The sequence below is a fragment of the Acipenser ruthenus genome, chromosome 2 (genome assembly GCF_902713425.1).
Source record: "Acipenser ruthenus chromosome 2, fAciRut3.2 maternal haplotype, whole genome shotgun sequence".
Lineage (NCBI taxonomy): Eukaryota > Metazoa > Chordata > Actinopteri > Acipenseriformes > Acipenseridae > Acipenser > Acipenser ruthenus.
The window spans coordinates 109,875,174-109,897,984 of NC_081190.1; the positions used below are offsets into that span (position 1 = coordinate 109,875,174).

The window sequence follows — 22,811 nt, forward strand, 5'->3', positions numbered from 1 at the left end:
CAGTCTGGAGAAGGCACCCATCAAACGTGAGACAGCTGGAGCAGTTTGCTCAGGAAGAGTGGGCCAAACTACCTGTTAACAGGTGCAGAAGTCTCATTGAGAGCTACAGAAAACGTTTGATTGCAGTGATTGCCTCTAAAGGTTGTGCAACAAAATATTAGGTTAGCGGTCCCATCATTTTTGTCCATGCCATTTTCATTTGTTTTATTATTTACAATATTATGTTGAATAAAAAATCAAAAGCAAAGTCTGATTTCTATTAAACATGGAATAAACAATGGTGGATGCCAATTACTTTTGTCAGTTTCAAGTTATTTCAGAGAAAATTGTGCATTCTTCGTTTTTTGTGGAGGGGTACCAACAAATTTGAGCACGTCTGTATCTATATATATATATATATATATATATATATATATATATATATATATATATATAATATATATATATATATTCTCATTGGTTTTTAATTTCTTTATGTTTCTAACTCTGTGTACGGTAACCAAAGAGAGCCCACGGCTCAAAAGAAAGAAAAAAGTGGCTACGCTAAGCCTTTCAATATACAGTACTATTATTTCAGTCATTTAATATGCACATATTTCAAAATGTACGTGTACAAATGATACTCGTTTTTTCATGAGCAAAACTGCAACCAAGCCGTTACCATATAGTCAGAGAAACGCTAAAAGGTTAACTGAATCATAATAATCCTTATAGTAAACATTATTAAAACAATAATCATAATAAAAATAATAACAATCCTTTTCCCAAGTCAGCACCAATGTTACTGCTGACACCAACGAGTTCCGGAAAGACTGTGAATGAAATTTCTGACCTGACCTCATAGTAAGCATCCCAAATCAAAAAGCATGACAATTCAATCCTGTTGCCCAGCTTCCATGCGGCATATCTGGGTACGCATTGCTTCACCTTGTGGATTTTTCACTGGGGTCACAGCACTGCTTTGTTGTGAGACTGGATTTGATGTAAACGAAATGTTGAATTGGCACCAAAAAAGCTAATAGTTTTATCTGCAATCTGGCAAACTGAAGGAAACAAGGCAGAACATGACACTAAATTACTGATTTCAGCGCCTTCCTTTTGGCTTATTAGTGCAGTTGCTCAGTTGCAGAAAACCCAAATTGTAAAAGAGTTGCCATGTGGAGGGAATGAGTCTTAGCAGCATCACGTCGGTACGTAGTCTCAGATTCTGACTGTACAACAAATATGACAGGAACATTCTGATTAGTTCAGTTATCGTGTTATCGGAGGGGGAGGGGGTGTAATTATGTTTTAAAAAATGGGCAAACCAGTGTGTTTGTAAATTCATTTTTTCAGCTTTTTGGCACACTGGCCCATTTTCCTGGGTTCAAGAAACAGAAGCCATATGCAATTTACTATATATTATACTAGTCTGGCCTGTGGTGCTACATAACTACAGGCCAAACTGCAATCTCTAGCGGCCCAGGCTGCTGGGCCATGGCTAATGTCGAACCCTGCTGTGGACTTGTTTATCTGTCATATACTAGAATAAAGGGTTACAGGTTGTAGTTTGAGGGTCAGCATTAAGTCTAATTAAAAAATAACACCCGACCAGAAAAACTCCAGTAAAGATGCTGTTTAAAACGACAGCAAGAGTCCAATGTAAGTGTTATGGCCCATTTATATGGTTTGATTTTTGTTTACAGGAATCAAGTGTTGTTCTTTGTGTTGCAACCGACCAAAGAAATTGTGGTAGGGTGATACATGCCAAAGTTAGAACTGTTTAGATTAAAAAAATATTCAATCACAATTACTTTAATTGCACAGTAACCGGTTATGTAAAAAACGCTAAAAAGTGTTTTCCAATAATCAATCTCAGATTGCTTTAAAAATACAGAAACCAGCATTATTAAAATTAATTATTAGATTGACATTGGATTCCAAATGGAGCCAAAATGACTCCTTCAAAATGAATGCCATGGAAATATATGAAAAACAAACCCAAATCAATACAGGGTCCATTTTTATTTTAAGCGCCAATTTATTTTTTTTATTTTGTGATTGTTAGCTGAGATATGATGCATTTTGTAATCAACATCATAGTATCGAAATTAGAGCACGTCGGCAGCAAAGGGTTAAAAGAAAACAGTAAATTATGTGCCGTTTCTCTTGAAAAACATATCCAGCATAGATTGCTTCATATTTTTCATACTTTTCTCACTACACACTGTTTCAATCTTGTTACCTCCTCATGCCTGTTGCCATGGTTGCAATTTGTGTGAAGATGGCAACAGTTGTATACCTCATACAGGATTCGCACTACAATAGAGGCTTTGCAATCACGTGACCCAGGGAGTCTGCCATTTGATTGTCTAACATTGCCGCAAAGCTGTCAAAACTACCATACAAGTTCAGTACGAGTGTGAATTTAAAGAAATTAATCCAAATAAACAAGGCAAATGCAGTACAAGTACGATGTCTCGGGATACAATTAAACGAACTGAACATACCAGACACCTCACGAAACTGGAATTCGACAGGTATTATAATAAAATAGCAGTTATCTGTGCGTGTGATGCACTGCTGAAAAATGCCGTTTACAGTTTGGTGACATATATGTGTAGTCACTCTTTGCACCCGTCAAGATATTAAATTGCAAAATAAATGAATGAATCTGAAAATGCATAAAAGTATACTGTATATTAATTGAAATATAATTGCCATATTATGCTATTTCACTGACTAGCCTGAAAAATTGCAAAATTATTGTCCTCATAAATTACCGTCTACCCTCTGCCAATGTTGACAAGTGTCAGTAACTGTTTCCTTAAGTGACAGCATGCGAGGGCATTACTACACATTACTAGGGTTGCCACCTGGTCGTTTTTTTGTTTTTTTTTTACATTTGCAGGTTGCCGGTAAAACATCTTCAGATCTTCAATCTACAGGATTTATTTTTTTCTATGATAGATTTTTCTAAGCTCAATATAATTGCTGCAGTATTGCCACTTATCCAGTTTAAGCAATCAAAACTGCTGAAGATACAGCAGCTGTGTGTGTGCCCCCAACACGCAAGCAATTGTACTAGTGCTTGTACAGCCCCGAACAATAAATATCTCAGAAATCGTGTATTATAATGACGGCAAAGTACAACGGAGTACAAAGACTGACTGGCAAAATGTACTGACAAAACAAACATCTGTTGTACAATTAAATTCTTTTAGCAGACAGGCTAAAATAATTGAATCTATTCAGTCTTGAACAAAGAAGACTACGTGCCGATCTGATTCAAGCATTCAAAATTCTAAAAGGTATTGACAATGTCGACCCAGGGTACTTTTTCAACCTGAAAAAAGAAACAAGGACCAGGGGTCACAAATGGAGATTAGATAAAGGGGCATTCAGAATAGGAGGCACAGTTTTACACAGAGAATTGTGAGGGTCTGGAACCAACTCCCTAGTAATGTTGTTGAAGCTGACACCCTGGGATCCTTCAAGAAGCTGCTTCATGAGATTCTGGGATCAATAAGCTACTAACAACCAAACGAGCAAGATGGGCCGAATGGCCTCCTCTCGTTTGTAAACTTTCTTATGTTCTTATGTTCTAATTTTTCAGTGTGTCCACAGTAAAATTATGCATTTTAAAGGTGGTAACCCTATTCAACTTTGTTCAATATTATATTCGACATATGCATGATTATTAGATATATCAATACCATAGCCTACATTATTGTCAATCAACACACTTTTAGTTTAAGAAGTTTTTTCAGACTGTAGGATAATTGCGACTTACCAAAGGTGAAGTGCTCACTACACAGTCGTGTGTGCTGAGTTGCTGTCCAATCTTTTCTTCTTATTGCCGATAACCACTTCTTACGACATTCATCTTTGACTGGAATTCAGTAAAAAGAAACTCCTCCCTCCCTCTTCTATATGAGCATCCAACTGCACAACAAGTCTCCACCATATTAAAAATAAATATAGTCTCTCTAACTGAACTGTCGTACTACTGTATTCTCTGATTGCTGCAGGCTATGACCGACACTCGCTTGAGCGTCAAAATGGCAGAAGTGAACCCCATGACGTCATGTGCAACACCTCAATAGGTTATCTATGAATCGGCCTTATCTTTGAATTAGCCTACCAAGGTCTTTGTTTTCACTGAGGGAATAACTCATCCACACTGGAGAAAGTTCAGTGTAAAAATGATTGTTCTAATAGGGCTAATTTCCATTAAAAAAAAACAAAACGGTTCTTGCTGCTTGGATTATTAAATAAAGGGGGTTCGTTATAAGAAGGGTTCGTTATAGTGAACTTAGACCAAAGAGCCAGCTGCCCAATGTTTCGATATGTTGTACATATCTTTCTCAAGTGTTTGAATCAAAACATTGGAGGTATATATATATATATATAATGTATGCAGCTACTGTATTTTGACTTTTAAAACGCTGTGAATGTAGAAGCCGTTAGGCAACTTTCACGCGATTTGATTGGCTCTTGTAATGCTTTATTTGCATATCTCTCTACAACCCATTTGTTTTTGAATTTATTGCTTTCACTCACCTTAACTTGAAAGGTACTTGTTTTTAATACTAATTAACATTATTCTATATAAACGTATATTTATATTATCATGCAATGCTGGCTATGAGGATCAGCCTTGATTTGGCCTCCCCAGCACATCAGCATGCACAACTTTTGAATGAATTTTGTTTATTTATTTATTTAAATGTTATATATTTATTGGAGTTAATTAGTTCATTCTTTTCTGTTGAGTCCCACTGGCATAATCGTGTTCAGTCTATTTATCCATTTACTTTCTTTTATTCTTCTATATGTCGCATTGTCTAATTTTAGCTGTTCTAATAATACACACTTTACATTATTTATGTCATGTCCTTGACTGGTGAAGTGCTGTACTATTGGTTCATTATTTTATTTTTTTTCTAATTAACGAAAGGTGGTTCTGAATTATTTTATATAAAGTTGTTCCAGTCTCTCCAACATATTTTATTTCATCACATTTTTCACAGGCTATTCCATAACAACATTGCTGTTTTTACAGTAGGTATTAGTTTTTAGTGAATATGTGTTTAATTATATTTTTACTTTTGTCCATGTATTTACACACTTTACATGTACTAGTGGTATTTGTAGAATCTATTCTGTCAATTATTCTTTTAGCTTTACTGTGAACTAAAATATGACCTAAATTAGCTTCTCTTTTGAATGCTACAACTGGGGCCTTAAGAAATATTTTTTTCAATTTTTCTGAATTATGTAGAATCTGCAAGTGTTCCCAAACTATCTTAGAAATATTGGGCAACAGGTTAGAGTAAGTCATTACTAATGGGACTCTTTTGACCTTTTTATCTCTATTTTTATAATCTAGTAGATCATCTATTTTTAGTTTATCCACTTTTCTTAACTTTGTCTCTAATTCTTTCTTTGTATCCTCTTTTTTAAGATTTGTTTTTAATAATTTCTTTGAGCATATTCTTCGTATTCCTTTGGGATTGCCCTTTTAGTGTGTATCGGATGTGCAGAGGACATGTGTAAATACTGGTGCACGTCAGTAGGTTTACAGAAGAGGTCAGTCTCAATTGAACCTTCTTCAAGTTTTACTATGGTATCTAAAAATTATATTTATTTTCTTGTCCATCGAAGGTCCACCTTAATAGTACTGTCTATTTCATTTGCCATTTTATGAAACTGGAAAAGAGATTCTTCTCCATGTGTCCAAACCTCCAAAATATAATCTACAAACCGAATGTATTCTAAAGGTTCTTTTTCCGATTTTCTAAGTAATTGTTCTTCCCATTTCCCCATGTATGTACTGGCAAAATGCATTCCTAATTTAAATCATATTGCTGTACCATTGTTTTGTTTGTAATTCTTATCAACAAATGTAAAATAACTGTTTTCTATAACTACGTTGATCATGTTCAGCACCTCTTCTGTTGGTATTGATTTATCTAGTCTATTATCTTGTGCTTTTTGACAAGCTTCTAAAGTTTCTTTACGAGGGACACTAGGGTGCAAGGATTTTACTTTTAAAACATTTCCTTAAAAAGCATACAGGAATTATGCTTTGTGTGTGGTGTCTCTTACTGTATGTTAAAATGCATTTTATGAACTAGTAAAGAGAGAAATGTCAGGTCCATAGGTTGTATCAGTTTGTGTATATGTACTACATACAGTACACCCATACCCACTGTAGTGTTGTTTACACCTCAATTAAACAGCTGAACTCAGACCAGTGCAATTTGCCCTGTCATTCTTTCATTGGATTTGAATGAAAAGTAGGCCTAGATTCCAAAATGAGATCTGATAGTGCTGAATACAATCATTCAGTGCTAGAATGTACTAGAAATCCCTTTTCAAAACAACCATGGAGGGCTCCCAAGTGGCGCATCCAGTAAAGGCACTCCGCGTAGAGTGCAGGATGCGCTCTATAGTCTGGACGTCGCGAGTTCGAGTCCAGGCTATTCCTTTGCCGACCAAGGACAGGAGCTTCCAGGGGGCGGAGCTCAATTGGCCGCCCTGAGGGAGGGAGGGTTAGGTCGGCCAGGGTGTCCTCGGCCCACCGCGCACCAGCGACTCCTGTAGTCTGGCCGGGCGCCTGCGGGCTTGCCTGTAAGCTGCCCGAGAGCTGTGTTGTCCTCCGACGCTGTAGCTCTTGGGTGGCTGCATGGTGAGTCCGCAGTGTGAAAAAAAGCGGTCAGCTGACGGCACACGCTTCGGAGGACAGCGTGTGTTCGTCTTCGCCCTCCCGAGTCAATGCAGGGGTGGTAGCGGTGAGCTGAGCAGAATAAAAATAATTGGCCATTCCAAATTGGGAGAAAATAATAAAAATAATTGGCAACGACTAAATTTATTAAAAAAAACAAACAAAAAAAAACACAACCATGGATTTCTTGGAACTACATTATTGTAGCATTCCTAGGAGTTTTTGTTTTAATGGGGAGTGCAGGGCTCGAAATTAACGCCAGCCATGCGGCACTTGCATCAGTGCCCTTCTCAATTGCTGCGATGCCCTTCAAAATATATGTCTATTCACAGTCATTATGGCTGCAGTGCCCTTTCAGCTGCAGCAACTAGAGAGATCCAAACAATAACATGACTAAGTGATTTGCGTCATTAAATTGCATGGTTAACAACGAACACAACCCTTTCAAGCACATGGATTTCTACGGTGCGTAATAATAATAATGCCATCTCAGAAAAAGACCACGGAAAGCCTTGCATAATCTGCAAAACAAATGGCAAAACTTGGTCATTTTTCCAGGTCAGTAGGTTAGAAATAATTACAATACTAAAAAAAAAAAAAAAGATTTACTGTAACTAACTTGAATATGTTTCAATTGCCGTCATCCCCTTATTTTAATTTCTTTATTTCTACCACAGCGAAACCAAAATGGTATGAAATACTATTCTACATTGTACAGTGTTTATTATCATTATTGGTCCATCTTAGGAGAAAGACGTTTTTCAGTTCATCTATAAATGTAACACAGCTACTCGACATTTTGTATGTTACACGCAGGAATGAGATTTCTGAGTTTCGTGAGAAGTTTGACGGGATTCAGTGCAAGCATCAGAGAGCTGCATTTTTGTTCTTTCCTGAGTTTCACAGCAACTACACTGTCACATTAGAAAACTGCAAACAGTACTGACTTAAACTAGGAGAAAAACTAGCTCACAAATCTTTTATGCTGGTTCCATTTCTAACCATTTTACTTTCACAATCACTACAACTAATCATTACTCATCCCCTAAGCATGGCATAAAAACTAACTTTTTTTATGCTACACATGACAAAACAGGCAGTTAAAAAAATAAAACATCAATAACAATAATAATATTAGGAATAAACTCTGTGGCACGATAAATGACGAGACCAAAAGTGGAGTATCCATGTCAGATACAAATACCTTGGTGTACTGTATTTGTTATAATTCATTCTAGCCATTTACAATAGCTTGAAAAAGTAGCACATGTGGCCATTTCCCTTCCCTTGTTTTTTTCTAATGCTTTTGTTTTGACACTAAACTTTCTTTTGTTTTTGTGAAGTCCGTTTGGTTACCGTAGTAAATTGAACTTTCATATTTGTGTTGCGTTAAACACCTGTCTTTGCTTCCCAGTAAACCCTAATGTTGTCGAATTGCTGTACTGGTATTTGATTCATTTTCCTGTTTTCTCCATTTTCTTCCAGTTATGCTTTTAGTAAATTTATATCACTCAGTGTCTTTTTTCTTGTGGCATCATTTTCCTGATTTTCAATGAACACGTCTCTGTTTTCATCAGTAACATTTTGAAATCTGGTTGTCATTTTCATTAAACTGCCAGTTTGTGTGCTGTTGTGAAGTCAGTAAAGATGCCCACATGACCTGTACATAATTAACCTTTTATTATTATTATTATTATTATTATTATTATTATTATTATTATTATTTATTTCTTAGCAGACGCCCTTATCCAGGGCGACTTACAGTCGTAAACAAAAATACATTTCAAGAATCACAGTAAAAGTATTAATACAATTAAGAGCAAGATAAAATACAATGACTGGTTCTAGCAAGTACAAGTGTATGACAAAATACGATTCAATAACGGAGCAGATAACAGTGTCAGTGATAGTTACATCAGGATATAATTAAATACAAAAGACTACAGATATTAAATGACACTTGACAGATTACAGTACTCTAAAGTGCAGGATTAAATGCAGTAAAATAGGGAGCAGATAAGATCAAGTAAAGTACATTTAAGGAAGAGTGATAGTGTCCAGAGGGAAAAGAGGAGTTCTACAGGTGCTGTCTGAAGAGGTGAGTCTTGAGGAGGTGTCGGAAGATGGTCAGGGACTGGGCAGTCCTGACATCTGTAGGAAGGTCATTCCACCACTGCGGGACTAGGGTGGAGAAGGACCGGGCTCTGGAGGCAGGGGAGCGTAGAGGAGGTAGAGCCAGTCTTCTAGTGCAGGAGGAGCGGAGAGGTCGAGTGGGGGTGTAGGGAGAGATGAGGGTCTGGAGGTAGCTGGGTGCAGTCTGGTCAAGGCATCTGTAGGCGAGTACAAGAGTCTTGAACTGGATAAGAGCGGTGTTCGGGAGCCAGTGGAGTGAGCGGAGCAGTGGAGTAGGGAGTGTGGGAGAAGCGAGGCAGAGAGAACACCAGGCGAGCAGCAGAGTTCTGGATGAGCTGGAGTAGACGGGTGGCGGACGCAGGGAGGCCAGCCAGGAGGGAGTTGCAGTAGTCTAGGCGGGAGAGTACCAGGGCCTGGACCAGGAGCTGGGTGGAGTAGTTGGTGAGGAAGGGTTGGATTCTTCATATGTTGTTCAGGAAGAATCAGCAAGTGCGTGCCAGAGTGGAGATGTGCTGGGAATAAGAGAGGCAGGGGTCCAGGGTGAATCCGAGGTTCTTAGCTGAGGAGGAGGGAGAAAGTGTGGGAGATTCCAGAGGAACAGAGATAGAGAGATCAGAGTAGGGGGAGGAGGAGGAGGAGGAGGAGGAGGAGGAGGAGGAGGAGGAGGAGGAGGAGGAGGGAAAGAAAAGGAGGTCAGATTTAGAGAGGTTGAGGTGATGCGAGTGCATCCAGGAGGAGATAGCAGACAGACGGGAGGGGATGGTGTAGTCAGAGGTGGGGAAGGAAAGGAAAATCTGAGCAGCATCAGCATACAAATGGTATGAGAGGTAGGAGGAGAACCAGGCCAGAGCAGTGCCAGAGATTCCCAGGTCAGCGAGAGAGGATAATAGAATAGAGTGATCGACAGTGTCAAAGGCAGCAGAGAGGTAAAGGAGAATTAGGACAGAGGAGAGAGAGGCAGCTCGGGCAGAGTTTAGTGAGTTAGTGAGAGACAGAAGGGCGGTTTCAGTGGAGTGAACAGAGCGCCAGATTGGAGAGGGTCGAGCAGAGAGTGGTTGGACAGGAAAGTAGAGAGCTGGCGGTGTACAGCCCGCTCGAGGGTTTTAGAGAGGAAGGGAGCTCTGGAGGGAGGTGGGGTCGAGGGTTTTTTGAAGAGGGGAGTGATAGGGCTTTTTTGAAGGCAGAGGAAAAGAGACCAGAAAGAAGAGAGGTGTTGAGAAGGGAGGAGATGAAGGGAGGTAGAGCAGGAGCAGCAGCTTGAAAGAGGTGAGTGGGGAGGGGGTCCAGGGCACACATGGAGCAGGGAGGAGAGGTCAGAGCCTGAGAAGGTGGAGAAGGAGGGTGAGTTACTAGGGGATGCAGTGGGTGTAGGGGTTGGAGCGGGAGGGGATGGGGGGAGGGAGAGGTGTTAAAGAGTTTGCGGATATCTGAGATTTTAGAAGAGAAGAAAGAGGCAAAGTCATCAGAGGAGATAGAGGAGGGAGGAGTGGGGAGGGTTAAGGAGGGAGGAGAAGATAGAGAATAGTTTACTTGGGTTGTTAGTGGAGGCTTGGATTATAGATTGGAAATAAGAAGATTTAGCAGAGGAGAAGGAGGAGAGGAAAGAGCGGTAGCGGTCTAGGGCAGCAGGGAGTTTGGTTCTCTTCCATTTCTTTTCAGCCGATCGCAGTGTGGTTCTTGCTGAGCAGAGCACAGAGGAGAGCCAGGGTTGGGGAAGGGAGGGGCGAGCAGGTCGGGAGGTGAGGGGACAGAGGGAGTCGAGGGAGGAGGTGAGGGAGGAGAAGAGGGTGGAGGTAGCAGAGTCTACAGAGAGTTGGGAGAAGGAGTCGATAGGAGGGAGGTGAGAGAGAGCGTTGGAAGCAAGGACAGAGGGGGAGAGAGAGCGGAGGTTACAGCGAGAGGTGACAGTGGTGGTAGGAGGAGCAGGGAGAGTGGGGAGAGACAGAGAAAAAGAGATGAAATAGTGATCAGAGAGGTCCAGGGGGGTGACAGAGAGGGTGGAGGGGCAGCAGGCCTTATAATCTTACAGCTGCCTGTACATAATAAGACTGTAAACTCTGGGAGTTCTAATATACTCTAAGGCTGTAAATGTCTACTACTGATGATAATAATAATAATAATAATAATAATAATAATAATAATAATAATAATAATAATAATAATAATAATAATAATAACACAACTTGGCAATTATGTGAAAAATGTAAAATGAAAATATAAATGAAACTTTAAATGTGCACTTACCGTGTTCAATCCTGGAAGAGCAGCAGAATTCAGATCATGCAGTAGTATTGTACAAACATTCAATGCTGTCAATGTGTTTGTCAGAAACTGACATTCTGGATCATCAGAAGAGAGATCTTTGCTCTTTTCGGAACCACAGGTACGCACAATGTGTAACATGCGTACGGCTGCAGGCGCCAATGCATTACAGTAATTGCAGACAACATATCAAGCAGTGAGCAGCTTTGTTCAGGTTGACTGTTGTGACATTCTGCATTGCTGCCTCCCGGACCATCTGGGAGCTGCTGGAGAAGTTAAACTAAGCTAGTGTTGAGAAGAGATGCAGGCAGCACGTTTGGAAGAGTTAAAAATAAAGGAGCAGAGTGCGATTATTGTGCTTGGTGAAACAGTGATTTTAAATGTCAACTTTACTTACAAATGTGTATACAACTTGTAAATTAGCAGTTTCTTTTGTAGTTTTTGAACCTGCACTTAAAGTCCAATGCAAAATTACATAACATCCTACACTTTGGCCTTGACTTAAGCTTAGTGGCCTTGGTGCCTTCTACAAATGTATTGAACTGAAAGCCATTTTGTCCTTGCCCTTTTTGTTGCGAATGTAGAGCCCTGGGAGTGCTTTTAAATGTAGGTCATTTTGTGTGAATTGAAAAAAAATAAAAAATAACAAAAGTCTAGTGAAAGACAGCTAAAAGCCGGCAGCCTTTGAAAAAAAGTTTGGTTTGTTCTTAGAAATATTAGAACACTCTAATGTGAACAGGAATAACAATTATTGTAGAGATGTAATTAAGAAATAGCCCACTAAATAGCCTAATAAAGTTACTAGATGCTAAACAATGCAAAAGAAACATCCTTTATTTATCTAGTGGGTATGTAATGCCTGGCATGCTTTAAAGGTAGTATGATGTTGTCATGGAAACAGTAGCGCTTTAGACTAAAGTAAGCATTGGAGACCTTTTTAAGAAAATGGAAGTTTCATGTTGCTCCCTAGGTGTTATTTCAATCAAGTAGACCTCTGAATTTATTTTTTTTTATATATATTTTGTTTCAGACCGAGTAACAGAAGTGAAGACTGACATCTATGTTACCAGTTTTGGACCTGTTTCTGATACAGATATGGTGAGTGCACTTACAAAGGAAACCTAGATACAACTAACCTAAACAACAAAACTGTCAGAAAGCAAAACATTAAAACGGTAAAGAAATCTGTTATTTCTAGTCTCTTGATTAGTATTTTTCCAATGTTACTAAACCTCTAACAGAAATTCAGTTTGCATGCCTGTTGTGAGGTGAGCGGCTGAAGTAGCTTTTAGGAAACAGCCCCCAAGTCAATTTAAATGTGGAAATTATGTCATTCTGCAAGGCATGCTGGGATATGAGCTGGCGTACATTGTCCTCCTAACCTATTCGACGTTGATAACCCCACACCAAGCCACTTTGAATAGACGCTGTATTCTTGTTGTTTAACATTGCTATTTATGCAATACAATAAGGCTTAAATCTTGATTAGTATCAAACGACAACACAGTTTAAAAGGTAATGTTAATAATACAGGAATGAGTAGTTAAATTGATACTGCTGCTTTGCCTCTGTAACACATTTATGTTGTAAAAAGTGGGAGGCTGCCCCTGCCTTTGCTATTATACATTGAACTAGACGTATTGCATTAATAACAGATTTAATGTCATGTTCCAATAAGAAAGCATGAATAAGCCATTTTTAAAGTAGGGGCCATCTAAGCACACAGGTAAAAGAAACCATTACATTCAATATTTTTCATATCGGTAATTAAAATAATGTGCAGTCATTGGATGCATTTGTAACTAACTGTATTTTCTAAATGCCGTAATTCCAAGTTTATATATTTTTTTATTCATTTATTTGCTGTGTGACATCTCTTGTTTTTGTTTGTTTCAGCATTTCGCTTATATGTCATTTTTGTGCTCAGTTCCACATATTTAAATCATGCATTCCTTAGAGTAAATTTTCCTTAGCTTCTCCCTTCCATCACTTCCCTCAGCTAGAATGTCAGTCAGTTCAGTCCTATCTCTGGTCCTTTTGCCTTAATATTGAAGTTGCTAATTTCCTTTAAAAACAGTCAATACTGTATGATGTACCATTGTGTTAGTTGCAACCCTTCCCCCTCCCCCCACTTTTTAAAATGTATATGTTTTTAATAGGTGTCAGTTTACATTTTGTATTTTTTCATGCATGTTAAATATACTCCCATTCAGGCTTTTGAGCCACTAATAATAGGTCATCAATTACGAGACCAAAGGTCGAGTAATTTATAAACTGTCACAGAAACCCGAGATGGAATTGTTTTCCTGTAACTCACTGAAGAGGCCCATCTATTATTTGTTAGAATACATAGATACCCTTGAGATGCTAATATTAAAGAAGACGAGGTTCAGCAGTACAGTTCGTTTTTTTTTAAACGTAGTGTTTCAGTGCTGTACAGACGTTCTATGTCGTTATCCATTTCTCTGAGATACAAATGTACCAGCTTTACTTTTGTTAACGTATTCTCATTTTGTTGATTTAATGAACATTTCTGTACCGTGGGTGTTGTCGAGTAATTGAAAACAAGACATTTTGTGTTTGAAATGAAAGTGATGGTCTCGAGGAGTCGAATGGGTCAAATTTTCAAGTATATTTTCCTCTAGAGGAATTATCACTTTTCTTATCACTACTGTGGTATTATGCCTTTCTTTTAGAATGGCTCAGGATGCAAATATAGCCTTCGTCCATGCATTATATATACTGTGTGTGTGTGTATATATATATATATATATATATATATACACACAGACGTGCTCAAATTTGTTGGTACCCCTCCACAAAAAACGAAGAATGCACAATTTTCTCTGAAATAACTTGAAACTGACAAAAGTAATTGGCATCCACCATTGTTTATTCCATATTTAATAGAAATCAGACTTTGCTTTTGATTTTTTATTCAACATAATATTGTAAATAAGAAAACAAATGAAAATGGCATGGACAAAAATGATGGGACCGCTAACCTAATATTTTGTTGCACAACCTTTAGAGGCAATCACTGCAATCAAACGTTTTCTGTAGCTCTCAATGAGACTTCTGCACCTGTTAACAGGTAGTTTGGCCCACTCTTCCTGAGCAAACTGCTCCAGCTATCTCAGGTTTGATGGGTGCCTTCTCCAGACTGCAAGTTTCAGCTCTCTCCATAGATGTTCGATAGGATTCAGATCAGGACTCATAGAAGGCCACTTCAGAATAGTCCAATGTTTTGTTCTTATCCATTCTTGGGTGCTTTTAGCTGTGTGTTTTGGGTCATTATCCTGTTGGAGGACCCATGACCTGCGACTGAGACAGAGCTTTCTGACACTGGGCAGTACGTTTCGCTCCAGAATGCCTTGATAGTCTTGAGATTTCATTGTGCCCTGCACAGATTCAAGGCACCCTGTGCCAGGCGCTGCAAAGCAGCCCCAAAACATAACCGAGCCTCCTCCATGTTTCACTGTAGGTATGGTGTTCTTCTCTTTGAAAGCTTCATTTTTTTGTCTGTGAACATAGAGCTGATGTGACTTGCCAAAAAGCTCCAGTTTTGACTCACCTGTCCAAAGGACATTCTCCCAGAAGGATTGTGGCTTGTCAATATGCATTTTAGCAAATTCCAGTCTGGCTTTATGTTTTTCTGTCAAAAGTGGAGTCCTCCTGGGTCTTCTTCCATGGAGCCCACTTTCATTCAAAAAGCGACGGATGGTGCGATCAGAAACTGACGTACCTTCACCTTGGAGTTCAGCTTGTATCTCTTTGGCAGTTATCCTTGGTTCTTTTTCTACCATTCGCACTATCCTTCTGTTCAATCTGGGGTCGATTTTCCTCTTGCGGCCGCGCCCAGGGAGGTTGGCTACAGTTCCATGGACCTTAAACTTCTTAATAATATTTGCAACTGTTGTCACAGGAACATCAAGCTGCTTGGAGATGGTCTTGTAGCCTTTACCTTTACCATGCTTGTCTATTATTTTCTTTCTGATCTCCTCAGACAACTCTCTCCTTTGCTTTCTCTGGTCCATGTTCAGTGTGGTGCACACAATGATACCAAACAGCACAGTGACTACTTTTCTCCATTTAAATAGGCTGAATGACTGATTACAAGATTGGAGACATGTGTGATACTAATTAAAGAAACTAATTAGTTTGAAATATCACTATAATCCAATTATTTGTTATCTTTTCTAAGGGGTACCAACAAATGTGTCCAGGCCATTTTAGAATATCTTTGTAGAATAAGCAATAATTCATCTCTTTTCACAGCTTCTTTGCTTTATTCTATGACATACCAAAGGCATGCAAGTATACATGATAAAATAGCTTTTAATTTCATCACTTTTCAGGAGGAATGAAGCATTATTTCAATGAGCTGTAAGGGTACCAACAAATTTGAGCACGTCTGTATATATATATATATATATATATATATATATATATATATATATATATATATATATATATATAAACAAGACAGAAGGGGATATACTGTTATCGTTAAATATACTGTGTAATATTTATGTAGCCCCTTTTCAGATAAAAGGAAATACATTGTATCTTATCTCTTGCTTATATACAGTATTTGCTTATTTAGAGGATTCAAAAGATAAAAGCAAGTAGCTTGAAACTACATTGTTTAATTTGTTTATGCATTTGCAATCATTGTGGTTTTTATTGGTTGTGCTGCTTTGACAATGAGTTCAGGAGTTGCTCAACGGTTTTAGTTACCTGCCACAGACATATGCAATGTAGACTCGACTATAAAGTGCAGTGATTTATCACACAGATCACACACTACTTTTTTCTACGATTTACGAAGAGGTGCCTATTCTGTGTTGGTGCGCGTACCTTAGTACTACAAGCAAACAGTGTGCTCTCCGCATGTCTCTTTCCAGGACAGCCTGAAGCAGTTGGCAGATGTCAGTGATTGATTGTCTTTAGAGGCGAAATTGAAGTCTCCTTCTCCTCTCTTTGTCTGGCCACGTAGAAATTATTATTATTATTATTATTATTATTATTATTATTATTATTATTATTATTATTTATTTCTTAGCAGACACCCTTATTCAGGGTGACTTACAATTGTTACAAAATCACAGTACAAAGTATCACATTAATCCAGTGCGAACTCCATATTTCTTTTATTTCTTTTTTTTCTGTCTCTCTTTTCTTTGCCTGCTTCCCTGGCAGTATCAACAGTTTTTATAGTCGACCATGTAATTTGCACACAGTTTAGACCTGGTTTTCACATGTCAGCTGAAACGCAAACCCTAACACTGTTTATGGTTTGCTAAATCGCTACATTTGTGTGTAAGTGAGGACACTCCCCTAAAGTTCAGCCCATGTCCAGCGCTAACCCTGACTTGCCGAGTGGGCACTGAAACACGTTTGCTAAATCACATATGTGGGCAAAGTCTGTTTGCCCACACGTGCGCCTAATTCTGTTGCACTAACTGTTCGCAAAAGTGTTTTGCGATTGCCTTAGGGGTTTGCTAAATAATTAAACAAATTGCTGTTATTGAGATCCAACCCAACTTCTGAGACGATCAATTAAGCGGTATGGTCCACTGTATCACATGCAGCACTTAAATCATTCACCACTCTGATGAGAGCAGTCTCTGTACTGTGCGCAGAACGGAAACCCTACTGAACATTTTCAAGCACTTTGTTACCCTCAAGAAATGAATTCAGCTACTACTTTTTCTAGAATCTTAGCTAGAAATAGCCAGGCACTCACTCTGTTTTAGTTTGCCAGGCACATTACATTTTAGTCCTCAATATATAGCTATGTTCTGAAATCAATCTCCTTGGTATTTGTCATGGTTTCTAACCCCAATCAGTTTTCTATATGACATTCTTTTTTGCTTTTCCTTCATGGACGACAGCTTTGAATTTTCGTCTCAGAGTTTGTTAGGACCCCCGACCCTTTTAATTCAGTTTTAACCAATTTGATTCCTTCCACCTCCCTTTATTTTGTTATCCAGGCTTTCTTTGTGACCTTTCTGTGTCCTACCAAAGAGAGGACTGGTTTTCAGCCTACAGCACACCCGATATAGCTTACTCTGGATAAATGCTGGAATATGAATTTATAATTTTTGGTATAATGATTTTCTGCATTATCATATTGAAACCTCTAGCACCTTGTAGACAATACTATCATAGCATCAAAGGGTATGAATACTTTAGAATTAGCAATTTGGATTTTTGCAAAAAAAAATACTGAAATAAATAATTGTAGATATCTGTTTCTTGTAACTTTCTGGGTTGCTTTTTCATCCACAAAAGCAAAACTTTTGCTACAAAATATTTTTCCTATAATTATTTGTTTTCGATACATTTCTAGGAATTATAAATTTCCAGTGGGGTATGTACACCTTTGACTACAACTGTATATATATATAGTGTGATGTAGTGTACATTCCTAACCGGAGTGTAGAGGCTTTAGGACCCTGGTGGTAAGGAGCGTACACTCCATCTTAGTAAAGATGGAAAGCTTAGGAGTCCATCTAGGTGAAACTGTCCTAACGATTTCATAATTGTATAACTGTTTACATTAATTGTTTGATTGGGGCTGTTTTAAAGAAATGACAATGTTTAGAGAGAGCGAGCGAGAGAGAGAAGGAGATATACAGCGTTTCAGCAGCATAAACAAAAGAGCATTGCAACAAGGTTTTGTTTAAACCAATTTTTACAGGGCAAACAGGGTTAGCCTGTCCCTGTTCAGATTAGAAGAATCAACAGGTGTTTAACCCTGTGCGGGTCTATGTCGGACCAGGTCCGACATTAAAATTTTTCCTTTCCGGTCCGATGTCGGACCCTGTCCGACATCATCAAAAAGGCGTCAATCACAGGTCCCTAGTCGGTTTTTCTCCGGAAAAAAACAGAGAAAAGCTTTCAATGGCTGAGAGAGGCCGAGAGAAAACAGAAAAAAAATGGAAGCAGATCTGAGCAATATGTATAGTCCCTTCACCACAGACATAACACGGACATAAACAAACAAGTTAGCTGCTTCTGCATCCAGCGCTCATGAAAATCGTGGACATTTGTCAAGCTTTTTGAGATGTTATAGTAATAAAATAATGACTTGGGTAGCATTATTGAGGAGTTTGGTGATAAATCGAGTGATCAGGAGATGATTTATCAGTATGCACTACTATGAAGAGATATGTGATAAATACAGAGAACAAGGGGTGGGGCAGGGCTGGAGATGCAGTACTGTGTCCTGTTGATATGCAGTGCCTTTTAAACCTGTTTTACTGTGAATAACATGACTTTTAAACTTTTAATTTAGTGGTCGCTAATTATTTTTATTGTTTTCTCCCCAATTTAGTAATGTCGAATTTATTTATTTATTTATTTACTTACTTATTTATGTATGTATTTATTTTTAGGCTCAGCCCACCGCTACCATCCATACATTTTTTACTTCTGTGACGGTTAATTGAAGTTTATATATATATATATATATATATATATATATATATATATATATATATATATAGGCACCTCCAAAATTATTGGCACCCTTGATAAAGATAAGCAAAAAAGGCTGTATAAAATTAACACCACAGGAAATGAGCTATATTTTATGCTCAAATATATGGGAAAACCATATTCTTTTATTCCAATACAACTGCTCAGAGAAAAAGTTTTTTATTAACAAGTAAAAACATTTTTTCTCAAAAAGATAGGTGTCAGAATTATTGGCACCCCTAAAGATTCTTATAAATAAAATCAAACAAAATTAAATCTTCATTAACATTCTACTTCTTTAAGTTCATCTCAGTCTTAAGGAACTGTATTGTGGCCTTCCATGGCTTCCAGTTTCACTGGGGTATAAAAATGAGGTAACCAGCATAGCTGTGTTAACTGTTTTAAGGCAGAGAGAGCAGTCATATATCAAACACATATTTTTCTTCTCAATTATACAGAGCAATCAGGTTATACAGGGTAATGCAAAAGACCAGAGTAAAACAGACTGCACCTTTACTGGTTCAGCTGTTGCACTGCCTAGACTGGATGCGAAGGCTGGACACAATTGTGACATGAAGCCCTAAGCTCATGGGCAAGATGGTGAGATAAATGTGGCCTGACATTAGCCAAGGGGAGAAAACCTGTGTGTGAAAGGGGAAGAACAATAATGAGGTAGCACAGAATCATTAAGCAAATATGAATATAGATATTATTATTATTATTATTATTATTATTATTATTATTATTATTATTATTATTATTATTATTATTATTATAGCGAGGTATAGCATTCATTTTCTGAATCAAACCACAACCAGTCTGCATTGCAGTTTGTTATTATTGGATACCTGAGCTTTGTGTACCCCTTTTAGAAAAGGTGTAGTGCTAGAAATGCAGTCGCACTTAACTAATGTCAAACTCACATTAGAGGGGAGCGTAAATCCGAAGCTAATTGTAAAATGGGAATAAGCAATAATATGTAGGATTTCTCTTCTCCAAAAAAGTACTAATGTTTGATTTTAATTGGCAGGAATACACAATAGATGTTTTCTTCCGACAAAGCTGGAAAGACGAGCGGTTAAAATTTAATGGACCAATGAACATCCTCCGATTAAACAACCTGATGGCTAGCAAGATCTGGACCCCAGACACATTCTTTCATAATGGGAAGAAATCTGTGGCACACAACATGACCATGCCAAATAAACTGCTAAGAATCCAAGACGATGGAACGTTGTTGTACACAATGAGGTAAAGCTTCAAACGTGTGTTCAGTGACTCCATTCCATATCCATCTACTTGTAGTGTGTCTCAATATTTATCAGCAACTTTTTATGATTTTTACGAATTCAAATTACACCTAACCTATGAGCAGGCTTAAGTCATAAAAATGATATATGCTAGATAAGATATAAATATGCATCATTTATTTTTTATTGAGCAGACTCATGCTACATTCTCCTTCCAGTTTACATGTATCTAGTCATCTGTTCATGCTGAAACAATACATCACGTCAAATGAATGGATTAAGTTGCTCAAACTTTAAAAAAGCAAGCAAAAAAATACATAAATAAATACCAATGCATAAATCATCTCATGACTTATTTATCATTCGAATAAGACTGAAATTTATCAGGCAAAATGATAACGTGATAACTGCATCTAAGGACCCATTCTTTATCCATGGATCAAATACATTTGTTTTTTAAATGGAGGCACTACATCAATGGCGTTATATTTTATTACAGGAGCGCTGCTTGACCCCTCTGACTGAGTGCAGTGACTGGGTCATTATTGTGACAAGTAAATTCCCCTTGAACAGATAACCACAATGCTCTAGAAAAGTCATCTGAGAGAAAAGAGAACTCTGATCACCAATGCGTATGAAAAAATGACAGATGTTCTACACTTAAAATGTTAAAATTTCATAATTTGAATATATATATATATATATATATATATATATATATATATAATATACTGTGTGTGTGTGTGTGTGTATATATATATATATATATATATATATACTGTGTGTGTATATATATATATATATATATATATATATATATATATATATATATATATATATATATATATATATATATATATTTATTTATTTTAAAATGTAGGATGCTATTTTAAATTATATTTCTCAGTAATATCACCATTACTGTACCTTACACAATAACTAAACTGTTAATTAAAGTAGTACTTTATACCCTTTGAATGGTCTGGGTGTGCACTAGGTATTCCTTCCCCCCCTGAAACAGCGAGTAACAAACTTTAGATTCCTATTAATCATTACAAAAGCTCCAAATATCAATGAGTGCAGCAACAGTAGTTAGTGATGATTAAGAATACATATCATAGGCAAATATCAAATGCAAAATTAAATGACAATTCAGAGAGTATATTAAAGTACACTTAAAAAGGTTCACTACTCTCTACACTAAGGCTTAATAGCTGGCCTTAATTAGTTTCCAAATATGTAGTTAGTATAGTATTCTAATATTTTAGATTACACCTGTAGATATTTTAACAATTCTAAATATTCTAAATATAGGATCAATATATATAATATATGATATAATATATGATATAATATATGATATGATATAATATATATCATCCTATCCCAAATACAGTACTGTACAAAACGAGGGTAGTCCTGCTGAAAACAGTCCACACCTCATCTATTTCATCATTTTACTTTTTACTGGGTGATTAATTTCTATGTTAAAAATGGCATCAGATGTAATTTTAAAGGTTATATCATTTTTTCGTAGACTGACTGTTCAGGCCGAATGCCCAATGCATCTTGAAGATTTTCCAATGGATGCCCATGCTTGCCCATTGAAGTTTGGCAGCTGTAAGTATACATTAGGAGCAAGAACAAAAACATTTTTCCAGGGTATTAATAAACATCAGTAAATACGGCACTATCTTAAGGATGTCTGTTGCACTAGTATGGCAGTTTCGTCAAGCTGGATCGACAAGCAACTACAATAAGTCAAAATGTGTTAGAGTTTATGTGGTAAAACAAGATAACTTTTTATTTATTAATGATGCAAGATTTTTTTTTATCTGAACCTGTCAGCATGTCTTTCACTTGCATGCATGCAGCTTTCACTTTGTGTTAGTGTTCACTCTCTGGAATAGAGAGCAGTCTTTTTTCAAAACAGCATCTGGAAAAACTTTCACAGCTCATAAAAATACTGTTGTTAAAGAAACTTGAGTTAAAATAAATCATCTGATAATTGGGTAGTCGGGTAATTCAAACACATTGCTGATATATTATGTCTTATACTGTGCATGTTTACTATTATGAGTGTGGATGGAGTGTTCAATTTATTTTATACTTCATTTTACTGTGAAAGTACATTTTTTATATTGGGGCAATATTTATTTATTAACTTATTGTGAAATTGGACTGTTTTACTCATGCTCTAATAGATGCTCTGATCGTTTCATTCAGTTTGGCAATATTGATTTTGTTAGATCTATTAAAAGCCACAAATCAGTGGTAGCTGTGAGTCCAGTATGAGGTTGGAAATCATGTTACACATGGCGTGAATCTACTTCTTTTAGGAAGAAAAAACAAACAGGGAAGTGTAGTTTGTATTTGTAATATAGTTCTGGATGAAAATAGGATTCTTTCCTGCTTCTTCCTCGTTTGTCCCTGTGGCACTCTGGGTGTTGAGGTGTACTCGGAAAACTACAGACTCTCTCAACTGTCTTCTCTCATTCTCACTTAATTACTGCTAGCATCGTATATGCCATGGCCATATTGATTAGTGTTGTCTTGCCATAAAGACTACTCTGCCTCTTGAGGAAACAGCTAGTTTGCCTTTGAGCTTTGTCCATATAATCTTGTTTCACATATTGTGTAAAAAAATACCTGCATGGTTATTACAGTATGGGATAATAATTCACATAATTGATATCCTGACACAACAAATTATTACCAATAGTGTGTTATTAGTAATATGAAGAGAAATGAAGCTCATGTTTCTAAAGCATCTATAAGTGTATTTAAAACATTTACCTGCTTATAATTCCTGTGGTTTACAGAAAAGAGTTGGGCATGTAAAAAATGTTCTGTGAGCCTTTAGATTTGTTAATAGACAGAACAAAGCATAATATTGAAGAGAACTACTCTACAGAGTCATTTTTTGGTTGCTTTCAGAACTGTGCCGAAGTGCAATAAACTGACCTAGCTGT

At 37.3% G+C, this 22,811-nt stretch overlaps 1 protein-coding gene across 1 annotated transcript in view; it reads left to right on the forward strand.

Moving 5' to 3' along the window:
- LOC117409022 (gamma-aminobutyric acid receptor subunit alpha-2-like) overlaps nucleotides 1–22,811 on the forward strand; it is a 74,326-nt gene that overhangs the window by 14,815 nt on the left and 36,700 nt on the right. Inside the window, exons 4-6 of the mRNA XM_034014537.3 lie at nucleotides 12,135–12,202; nucleotides 19,620–19,840; nucleotides 21,377–21,459. Of these exons, the coding sequence (XP_033870428.1) occupies nucleotides 12,135–12,202; nucleotides 19,620–19,840; nucleotides 21,377–21,459 (372 nt within the window). The remainder of the gene's footprint in view (nucleotides 1–12,134; nucleotides 12,203–19,619; nucleotides 19,841–21,376; nucleotides 21,460–22,811) is intronic.